Source organism: Acinonyx jubatus, chromosome C1 (assembly GCF_027475565.1).
Source record: "Acinonyx jubatus isolate Ajub_Pintada_27869175 chromosome C1, VMU_Ajub_asm_v1.0, whole genome shotgun sequence".
In the NCBI taxonomy this organism is placed as follows: Eukaryota; Metazoa; Chordata; class Mammalia; order Carnivora; family Felidae; genus Acinonyx; species Acinonyx jubatus.
Window position 1 is genome coordinate 92,531,034 of NC_069381.1, and position 11,680 is coordinate 92,542,713.

General features: G+C 51.5%; 1 protein-coding gene across 1 annotated transcript in view; it reads left to right on the forward strand.

Moving 5' to 3' along the window:
- The window catches only part of KCNC4 (potassium voltage-gated channel subfamily C member 4), a 46,157-nt gene extending 35,615 nt beyond the window's left edge, over positions 1-10,542 (forward strand). The window contains exon 4 of the mRNA XM_027058385.2: positions 9,962-10,542. Coding sequence (XP_026914186.2) covers positions 9,962-9,981 — 20 coding nt within the window. The 3' untranslated portion in view covers positions 9,982-10,542. The remainder of the gene's footprint in view (positions 1-9,961) is intronic.
- The last annotated feature ends 1,138 nt before the right edge of the window (positions 10,543-11,680 follow it).

The window sequence follows — 11,680 nt, forward strand, 5'->3', positions numbered from 1 at the left end:
ACCTTTACAAGAGCATTTGTTTGCACTCAGTATTTACCTGAATGCCTTGCACAAAACTTTTTTTTTTTTTAGTTTATTTATGTATTTTCAGAGAGAGCATGATCTGGGGAAGGGCAAAGAAAGGGAGAGAGAGAGAATCCCAAGCAGGCTCCACGCTGACGGTACAGGCCCCACCCGCGGCTCGATCTCTCGAAACGCAAGATGGCGACCCGAGCCGAAATCAAGAGTCCCACGCTTAACTGACTGAGCCACCCACACACCCCTGCACAAACTGTGTTAAGAGTCATAGTTTGGACTCACCTTCCCTGTACTTCTGCAAATTGGGCCAAGGAACCTATGTAGATGTTAGGATATTAACTATATTAGGGAAAATTTAAATTATCCAAAATTTAGATAAGGTCAAAAGGATGACTGCATACTCCTGCCCTGTCATAGTGAAGCTTTGTTTAACAGACCTACCCAAAGCTTATTTAATTCTCTAGAACTGTGCTATCAACATAGAGCTTTTGAACACTTAATGTGTTAAGTGCTAATGCCACATGTTAAAATGACAGTATTTTGGACCTGTTGGGTTAAATAAAGTATATTATTAATTTTTTTTTTTATTTTAGAGAGAGAGAGCGAGCGTGTGTGAGCAAGGGAGAGGATCAGAAGGAGAGAGAGAGAGAGAGAGAGAGAGAGAGAGAGAGAGAGAGAATCTTAAGTAGGCTTCACGCTCAGCACAGAGCCCCACACGGGGATCAATCCCACAACCTTGAGATCCTGACCTGAGCTGAAATCAAGAGTCGGATGCTCAACTGACTGAGCCACCCAGGCGCCCCAATAAAATGTATTATTAACATTGATTTCACCTGTTCATTTTTACTTTTTAACGTGACTACTAAAAAAATTTGAATCACACGCATGGTTCCCAGTGTATATCTATTGGATGGCACGCTCTAGAAGACCATTTCACCGTCCAGTAGAGAGTCAAATGATTTCTGGCTGGTAGGAGAGATAACCCCAGTTTAATTGCTCTGCAGGACACTTACCAGATTTGTCTCCAATTTACAAAGAAATTTATTTTGATGTGTCTTCCCTTTGAATTTTTTTTTTCAACGTTTATTTATTTATTTGGGACAGAGAGAGACAGAGCATGAACGGGGGAGGGGCAGAGAGAGAGGGAGACACAGAATCTGAAACAGGCTCCAGGCTCTGAGCCATCAGCCCAGAGCCTGACGCGGGGCTCGAACTCACAGACCGCGAGATCGTGACCTGGCTGAAGTCGGACGCTTAACCGACTGCGCCACCCAGGCGCCCCTGAATTTTTTTTTTAACATCTATTTATTTTTGAAAGACAGAGGGACAGAACGTGAGCAGGGCGGGGCAGAGAGAGAGGGAGACACAGAATCCGAAGCAGCTCCAGGCTCTGAACTGTCAGCACAGAGCCCGACGAGGGGCTCGAACTCACAGACTTTGAGATCATAACCTGGGCCGAAGTCGGACGCTCAGCCGACTGAGCCATCCAGGTGCACCGGTGTGTCTTCCCTTTAAATCCAGTTTCTTAAAGGCTCTTTGAACCAGCGTATTTTATTGGTTACCTCGTTAATGGATGAGTTAAATAAAATCTTTGACACGTTTATTCTGTATCTGTAGGAGACTTACACTTTCAACTTTTTAGAAATTACAATTAGACCTCTATCTCCTGTCCAGCTTAAGAGCATGGCCTGAATTATTAACATGCCTGGTAGTAAGTAAGGGCTTGATAGGTGTTTGTTGAATGAGTTGAAACACTTCCTTGGACTTGGGACCTCATGTTTGAACTGCCAAGCACCCTCTGCAGTGGGATCCCTATCTGCCATATGCCTGAGGCTAGTGGGGGGATGTAGGAAATATGAGAGCTTCTTTTCAGGACCCTAAACTATTTGGGGGGTCCCCATAAAGATTCCCCAACTCTTGGGCCATGTGATCCCCAGAGAATGCTAGCAGAAGCAAATCCTGGCCCTCCTGCACCGACCCCCCCCCCCCCGCCCCCGCCCAGGGGCTGCAGGAAGCAGGATACCCAGATAGGTTTCCCTTCCTTTCTGCCCATGACCTGGGCTCTTACCAACCTCAGCACTGTGACGATCCCACCAGACAACCCTGACTGTTCCTCCAGGTCTGGACACAGAGGCACTCTTGTGTTGAAGGTCAGTAAGGAGGGCTAGCCTCAGGAGCCAGGTCTTCTGGGAGCCCTAGAAAACTCTCTGGGTCCTGAGTCCAGAGAGACAATTGCAAAACTATATCGTTTCCCCTTTCCCCTCCTTGCCATCTCCACAGTGGGGGATGGCCGGCTGGCCATAAGGGGAGAAGTTCCTTGTGAATTCCTTGAGGGCAAAAGCTTGTCATTCGTATGCCTGGCAACTGCTGAGCACTTTTCCCAGCCCACGGTGGACACTCGGTGAATGTTCGTCCGCCTCTCCTCCCTCTGCCTGACTCCAGTCTACAGCCAGCTTCCTTCCAAACAGCCTGACGTATAGACTCTTTGGCCTCGACAGAACATTGATTAATCAATCGCCCTCTCTGGGAGTCTGAGCAGGATCCGTTGATAATGAGGCATCAAGCTCAGGGGGGGTGACCTTTTAGAAGTGTCACACCAAGCTTGCGGTTGTCCACGTCCCTTATGAAGAAGAGAGAAGTCTGTAGAGGCTCCGCTGCTGGAGAAAGAGAATAAAAGCAACATTTTTTATTGTGATAGAATATACATAACAACATTTTCTATTTTTAACTGTAGAGTTTGATGGCATTAAGTACATCCACATTGTTGGCACCCCTGGGTGGCTCAGTCGGCCAAGCACCTGACTCTTGATTTCAGCTCAGGTCATGATTCCAGGGTTGTGGGATTGAGCCCCGAGTCGGCTCCGTGCTGAGCATAGAGCCTACTTGGGACTCTCTCTCTCCCTCTGTCCCTCTGCCCTTCCCCCCACCAAAGTACATTCACATTATTGTACAACTGTCACCACCGTCCATCTCCAGAACTTTCCCATCACCCCAAAATGAAACTCGGCCCACTAAACACCAACTCCCCATTCTCCTCTCCTCCCAGCCCCTGGGAGCCACCATTCTGCTGTCTGGCTCTATGAATGTAACTACTCTAGGTGCCTCATATAAGTGGAATCATGCAGTATTTGTCCCTTTGTGATTGGCTAAGCCTAATGTCCAGTGTGTGTGTGTGTGTGTGTGTGTGTGTGTGTATCACATTTTGTTTATCCATTCATCCAACCTGGGTTGCTTCCGGTTTGGGGCTATTGTGAATAACGGGTGTACAAACATTTCTTTGAGAGTCTCCTTTCATTTCCTCTGAACACACCCGGAAGTAGAATTGGATCATATTAATGCTTGTTTAATTTTCTGAGGTCAAAACCACATTACTGAGCACCTGTGCGGTTCCAGCTCTGAGCTAAGCCCTTTCTATGTGACATCCCATTTAATCCATACAACAATCCTTTGGGGTGAAGAAGATACTCTCCGGTTTATACCAAGTGAAGATTCCAGAAACCAAATGACTTGCTCCAAGTTAGAGACAGCGATGGGCAGTCAGGTGTTGAACCCAGGTCGACTTGATGCCAATGCCACACGCTTCCCGGACAGCAGGCAACGAAAACAAATACGGTTGTCAAAAGGAAGGGCCACACTTTAACGCTGTCGGCGGCTAGCACTTTCTTTAATTAACAACCAACACCTTAGCAGGAATCCGGCAGAAGGATCCCCCTTGCTCAGATCAGATGAAACACTGTCTTCCAGATGTTTCCCAGACCAAACTCCTTTTTTCCCCGGCCTCCTCCCCCTCCTCCTAGCTTCCCTGGCCTTCCTTCCATCAACTAGACCCCCTGCACTTTGTGTTCCTGGCTGACAGACAAATTCCCTCCAGGCCGCAAACTCCCCAGGCCACAGCTCACATGGTCCCTGTGTATAGCCTGAACCTACCAGTGTCCCGCGCTCTGTAACAGTTTGAATCAATGAATCAATGAGTGACTCACTCAATCAATGACGGTAGGGAGGACAGGCACGAAGAAAGAGAATACCAGAATTATCCACTTCTCCACTTCTACTTCACTATTTGTGTAAGACCAGGCTGTGAGTTGCTCAGAATAATCTGTGTGCCATATTTGGCACCACTGCGCAAGCCTGAGCCATTTTGGGGTTGGAAACTCCCAGGGAAAGAGATGGAATTATCCTCTTGGAGAAATATGCCCGCGTGGCTGGCCCAAGGAAGGGGAGGAGGAGTTTTCAGTGTTGGGAGAGATTTCATGTCCTGAGGAAAACCAGATCCTCAGGGGATGAGACCTTTAGCACAATTCTTCCTTCCTTCTTTCCTTCCTTCCTTCCTTCCTTCCTTCCTTCCTTCCTTCCTTCCTTCCTTCCTTCCTGTAACCAGCCCAGTGATCAGGGCCACACTTGCTCTGAGCCAGGCACCCAGCTCAGCACCTGAGGGAAGAGAGGAAAGTCAGACCTGCTCCTGCAGCGCTGTGTGCCCAGACACAGCCACTGGGACAGGAGAGGCCGGCGGCCTCTCTGGGAGGCTCAACCAAGCCCACGGGCAGAACGTGGGTGGCCGTTCCTTCCCGAAGCCAAGTGTCTGCATTGCTGGGAGGCACTGGCCTCACCTGGAGGCTTGGCTAACTCTCCGGCCTTTGGGTGCCGTGCAGGAGGCATGGAGGGCAGGGGAGGCAGTAACAGGTGACAGAGAAAACGCCGGGTGTCCAGGGTGGCAGCCGCTCCCACCAGAGGGTCTTAGGGAGTGCCAGCAAGGCAGGGAGCTCTTGGCCAGAGTCCCTGTGGGACCTCTATGTTAGGCGCGGTGAGGTCCTTCCCCACCACTGCACGCTGGCCCGGCCTGGCTTAGGGGCTGTCTGGTGAGAGGGCTTTAAGCTCCACAGGCCATGAACGTGAAAATATGTAGCAGAAAGAGGGACAGGACTTGAACTGGATTGGAAGGCAAGGGTTTGGGATTATTTACCCAAGAGGGAAGGAAGCATGTAAGCGACTTGGGCATTCATGACTGTCTGTAAGGTGTTAGGATGACAACATTAACCCAAACGGCCTGCACGTGGAACCTAGAGACAGGCAGGGCAGGACACTGTCCCGTCGTGCAGGCAGAGAAAACAAGGAGATTTAATGCTAGCGTTTCTGTCCTGGATCCACGGTTCTTGCTCACACCAGGCTGCCTCTCCTGTCTGCATAGGCCCAAGGGAGGTCCCACATCAGGGGGACTTAGAGACCAAGCCCGTGACGATGAGCTGTCTGGGTGCTCCGGGTAGCGGTCTAAGGACTGGCCACAGGAAGGAGCACCCAGGAGGCACCCCACAGGAAGGGATGGGCAGTTCCGAGTCACCTGGGGCCTGTGCAGCCTGCCGTACCCCACCCCCACTCTTCAGCCAGGCACCCAGGGCCCAGTGACCCTGGCAGCTTGAGCTCACTTATCTTTCCAGGCCTCATCAGGGGTGTCTGGGGGAATTCGGAGGCTTCCTCCAGGGAGAAGATGTCCAGGCTCTGTGACTCAGTGTGCCTGCAAGAAAAGAAATGCACTAAAATGATTTCTTTTTCCTTCCAACAAAGAAAAGAGGTTTACAGCTCACGCTCGGCTGCCAGAGGAGAGCCCTCTCTGAATTCCTTCCCTGCCTCTGCTATAAAGCCGTTAAGTTGATCATTTGGGTCCAGGGTATGAAAGCCTTCCCTGCAGGGCTGTGGTTACTGGCCTGGTTAACTCACTGGCTCAAGCCTGGGAGAGGCATGGAGAGAGGCTTTGCTCCCCACCGGGCTCCCCCTCACATGGAACACTCATGTGGGTGGGAGGCTCGGCTCAAACCCTTCCCCTCTGCTCAAACAACTTCCCGACTCCCCACCTCCCTTGAGTGGTTCTGGCACATTCCGCCATTCTCTGGGCGTTTACCCTATGCCAAATAGTTTACGTACATCAGCTCCTTCAATCCTACCCCCATCCTTTGGAGGAGGTATAATCCCTACTCTAAAGATGAGAAATCTGAGACTCAGAGAAGTTCACTAGTTTGGGTCAGGCAGCTAGTGAGCCGTAAATTCAGGCCCGGATCTAATATAATCTTCACGCTAGCTATTGCACATAATTATGGCTAGCAAGTCTTCATAGGCGAAGAACCTGAGACTCAGGCTAATTAAGCTTATCCAAGACGGGGACGCCTGGGTGGCTCAGTGGGTTGAGCATCCGACTTCAGCTCAGGTTACGATCTCCTGATTCGTGAGTTCGAGCCCCACGTTGGGCTCTGTGCTGACAGCTCAGAGCCTGGAGCCTACTTCGGATTCTGTGTCTCCCCCTCTCTCTCTGCCCCTCCCCCACTCGCGCTCTCTCAAAAATAAATAAACATTTATAAATAAACAAACAAACAAAGCTTGTCCAAGACAAACGACTGCTAAGTGACACGCCTAAAATTGGAGCCCAAAGCCCGACCTGTGTTCACAAAGCCCGACCTGTGTTCACAAGCGTATCTCCCCACTGGGAGGGTTGTCTCCGTCGTGTCACTCAGAGCTGGGCCTCCATACCTTCGCTCACTATGTGCCCCCCACCCTCAGCGCCCTTCTCCCCCACCACCCTCTCAGCCACCTCTCTGAAGCCAGCTCTGAATACCTTCGCGGGCCATCTATGCAGTCTGACTCAAAATGGGCTTCCTTCACCAGGCCTCCCGGATGCTTGGGACCCTGCCCTACATACTCCCCTTTTCTCTCCTCCCCAATCTCCTATTACACTTAATGGCCCAGAAGAGCACGGACTTTGCCCTTGGCCTGTTTCACACGTGTCACATGTCCACCCTGCTCCTGCCTCCTCTTGCCTTTCCTAAAGAACAACAACCATCAGAGAGGTCACACTGCTTGCGGCCCTGAGGCCCTGAGGCTCCCGGCCCTGAGGCCCTGAGGCGTCAGCTCCAGATTATGCAAACTTCCTCAGGGTGGAGGCCACCATTTCTGTGTCTGCCATATCATCCAGCTCAGTGCCAACCACAAAGTAGGTGTTGAATAAATTCACACATCTCCATGTTATTGTTCAAAGCATCTGAATATCCCTTAATTGGATGAATCTTCCTGAAAACCTGGTGAGGTGGGTTACAGATTCGGAGGGGTTCGCCATAGCTAAGGTGGCTGTCTGGTCGCTGGAAGACCAGGACTAGGACCCAGATTTTTGATCCTGGGTACAGGGCGCTTTCCCCAACCAGGCCATGGGCATAGGCTCCGCAGTGCCATGGAATGTTATCCCTGATCAGCTAATTTTGTCCACTGTTTCTTCCCCCACAGAGCTGTGGGAAGGGCCCTGCTGGGACTCTGTTTCTGGAAGGTGTCTTTAGATGGGCTCTGAAGGCAGCTTGAGTCAGAGGATAGAGGTGGTCGGAAGCACCCGAGGTGCAGCCCTAAATGAGACCAGCACCTGGCAAAGAGGTCCTGGTCCAAGAGAGGACCGTCCCGGTGCCCCCCCCCCAACCCCCGCAAAGGGTTCGTGCAGCATCTAAGGTCTGTGGAGTCCCTGCTCCACCCCAAGGCCCTGCAGGAAGCCACCAGTAGGGACAGGTGGTCAGTTACAGAGCAATCCCTTTCTCCAGCAGGAAAGGAAAGGAAAACCATCAGAGAGCTGCTACTCCCTCGGGCGAAGGAGGAAATGATCCGGGCAGAAGGAGTCAGGGTGTTGTTTTGCCCACAGAGTTGCAGGAGGGAACCAAAAGCAAAGATGCCCCCGTCGGGCAGATCTGGAGCTGCTTTGCCAAAAAAAGAGAATTAGGCTGCATGGAATCATTCTCATTCTCCGCCAGATGGCCCAACGGATTTGGGATGCGTCCAGGAGCCCAGCCCCTTTTCTTTGCTCCAGGCCAAACAGCCGGCCACGGGATCTGAGGCCCTGAGGCTCAAGAAGTCAGTCAGGGTCTGGTGGCACCCTCATGTGACCTGGTGCATCATCTGTGGGATCTTCCTGTGCCTGCACGACGCCTGCCGCGTAACCCCGTCTCTCCATCTTGTGGCCCATGTGCCTTATGGCGGAGGCCGGGGTTCGAGCGGGGACTGGGGCCGGGGCCGTGCGGCACCTGCTTTTCCGGAGCAGCCCTGGCACGCACCGCTTGCTCTAAACTCTGCACAGCTTCCGGCTCTGGGAAATGCAGGAGTAATTGAATGACATGTGCAGTGATTACGGGAAGAAGGAGGTGGGGGGTGGGGAGGACTGTCTGCAAATCCTGCCAAGGACACTAGGAAGTAATTCAACCTGTCGCTTTGTCCTGAACTGCCTTAACAGGTGTCGGTGGAGTGGTCACTATCTATCCTGAATGCAGTACCTCACAGCCCGAGCACCCCCTCTGCAGTGCTGGCCAGAGCGCGTGGGAGGCCCCCGGAGAGGGAGGCTGCCCCAGGTGGGACGGGCCCCGGCCGCAGGGGCAATGCCACTCAGCTCCATGCCATTGCAGTCAGCCCCGTGTTATCTTGCCACCTACTCCGTGCCGCGAAACCCTGCCCAGGTTACGAGTGCAAATAATCTTTGAGCCGGGAGGCTCACGGCAGAGCAGAGACAGCATCCAGGAATACACGTAGTAGGCTTGCACTTTCAGGGATAATCCCCATTTCAAACATCCTGTAAACCCGTGAGAGCAGGGAACGTGTGCGCTCTTTTTTTTAAGTTGATGTGTTTTCGAGAGAGAACGCAAGTGGGGGAGGGGCAGAGAGAGAGAGGGAGGGGGAAAGAATCCCAAGAAGCCCCGCACTGTCGGTGCGGAGCCTGACACCAGGCTCGATCTCACAAACCGTGAGATCAAGACCTGAGCCGAAATCAAGAGTCAGACGCTTAACCGAGCCGCCCAGACGCCCCACGTGGGCCCTCTCTTCTTCACGTCTGTAATCCCAGCGCCCCGCACGGACTCCAGGATGGAGTAGAGGCTTAATCCGCGGTGGTCAAATGAGCCAATGGCCAAATGCCGGGATCGTGGGTTGCACTGACAAGTTCACTGGCGCTCCGCAGGGAGTTAGTGCTGTCTGCTGGCTGTTCCCTGGAACGCCTCAGTTTCCTCTCCGGAGACCCTGCTCACTTGTCTCTCTTCTTTCCAGCAGACCCCTCCAGACTTGTGCCCTGTTCCGTGGCCCCCAGGCCTAAGTTGCCTGAGGTAACTGATATTAGCAGGTCAGAGCACAGATGCACTTTAAGATGCTTAGCCTGGGTGGAGAGCCCCAGACAGAACCAGATGTATTTTTAGCTCCTTAGGTATCTGGAAAGGTATTGAGACGCAGCCGTGGTTACAGACACAGGACAAATCAGTATTCTGCTACTGGCCTCCCCACACCAGCAGTTTCCATTCAGTGTCTCAAAAGCAAGGGTTGCTATGGAGATTGAGTGTCAGGGCAACTGAATTTCCTGTTGGGAAACAGCAGCACAGGTAGAGCTCTGGGCCAATGGGAACCAAGGAGCTCCTTGGATGGCGGGAGCTCCTCTCCTGACGGCAAATGATGGCGGGAGTCCTGGCATCCTCAGAAGGAGGTCAGCGGGGAGACGGGCGATGCTGTCTCTGGAACTTCATTCAGGGAGGGATTGATTCTATTTCTTCTTCCTCACATCTGGCATAGGACTGGTTTGGTTCTTTCTCTGTTCCTTCGCCCAGGGACTTTGGCCATCTAAGAAGCAGTCTGGAAGATGCTTGGGGGGGGTGGGGGGAGAGTGGCAGGGTCATCCTGAGTAGAGGTCAGTCCTGGCAAATACCTAGAACCCAAGCTCTGTGAGGGGCAGGGGGAGGCCAGGTCAACCCAGTCCTGGAGGCATTTGAGTTTTGGGGATCTACTCTTGGGACGGCATTGTGCAGGCTTAGCTCATTTTATCCTTGCTATCATCTGGGGAGGCAACCAGACAGGTGACATGGTCCCCAACCTTCCTCATTCATTCAATAAACATTTCCTGCATGCCTGATAAGCGAGGTGACTGAGATTTTTTTTTTTTTTTTAAATCCAGGACTCCAAGAGGCTAAATGACCCACCTACTGCTACAAAATTAGCAAGATATAAAACCAAAAGAGTACCCAGGTCTGTTCAGTCCACAGATTCAGAGAGATAACAGCCAAAGAAGCTCTCAGAGGGGGCATTTACCCTGACCTCGTGCCTCACAGAAAATAAACTGAGACACAGAGAGGGCACGGACTTGGTCACTCAGGGAGCTGGTGACAAAACAGGAATGGGATTCTTCAGCCCATGCTTCTTCTCATCACCCAGAGGTCTTTCCAGAGAACTATGTGGCCCCAGACTTTTACTGGACACTCACTCTGTGTCAGGTACTAAACAAGCTACGAATTACTTTTGTTGTTGTTAACAGAGACCCGACCCTGGTGACTTAAGCAGAGGAAGTCATTCTCTCTCATAAAAGAAGTCCAGAGGCAGGTATTACAGGGCTGTTTGACAGATGGACAAAGTCATCAGGGATGCAGGTCCCTGCTACTTTTCTGCATCACTGCCTTCAACACAGAGGTTCGATTCTAAATACCCAAGATGGCTGCTGGAGTTCGAGCCATCACATCCACATTCCAGGCACGAAAAGGAGGAAGAAACTGGAACAAAAGGGCATGTGTGCCTGCCCTGTCTGCCCCCCTCTCTCCTTTAGAAATCTTCCCGAAAGCCCATCTAAGTTCCACTTATAGCCCATTAGCACTTGCTAGTTGCAAGAAAGGTTAAGAAATGTCATCTTTTACCTGGGCACATTGCTACCCTAAATAAAATTGGGGTTATGGTAGGAATGAAGAGCGGGAACATGATACTTCTAAATTTTCTGCAGTTTGTGTGTGTGTGTGTGTGTGTGTGTGTATACTTCTATCATCTATCATCTATCTGTCTATCTATCTATCTATCATCTATCTATTTGAAAATGAGGGGGGAAAAAGGGGCCCCTGAGTGGCTCAGTCGGTTAAGGTTCCGACTTCGTCTCAGGTCATGATCTCACGGTTTGTGAGTTTGAGCCCCGTATCCGGCTCTGTGCTGACAGCTCAGAGCCCAGAGCCCACTTTGGATTCTGTGTCTCCCTTTCTCTCTGCTCCTCCCCTGCTCACGCTCTGTCTCTCTCTCTCCTTCAAAAATAATAAACATTCAAAAACAATTAAAAAAAACAATAAAAAAAAAGAAAATGAGGGGAAAAAAACACAAAAAACTACTCATCTGTCCTCCTAATCATCCACATAGGTGATTATTAGCTCTGCTCTGTGTCATGTATGTTATGCTACTGTCATGAGGACAGCACAAAAATTCTTAATGCAGGGTTTGAACAAACTTAGTATCAATTCAATTCAGTTTGAGCAAAATCTACAGACCTTGTGGAAATCCCCCTTGGAAGAAAGAGGCTTGGAGCAGAAGTGGCAAATTCACCAAGGAGCTGTAGAAAGTCACAGCTTCATTGCAGAGCCAGCTCCCCAGCCCTGGGCCTCCCCCGCTGCCAGCCCCCAGCTCATCTTGTCTGGGAACGCCTCCCACACAGTCTCCTGGACGCTGAAATCCAGCGCCCTCTGGGGCTGCTGGGCTGCTGGGCTGTGTGCCCCCCTGGAGTCAGGGTGAACGGCAGAGAGGGGATGCTGTGGCTTCACCGGGGAGCCTCAGCCTTTGCACAGCTTCTCACAGATGGCACCGGTTATTTATGAATTGGAGCTGTCCTCAAGTACCCACAAGGTAGGTCAAGGACATGGAGAGCCCC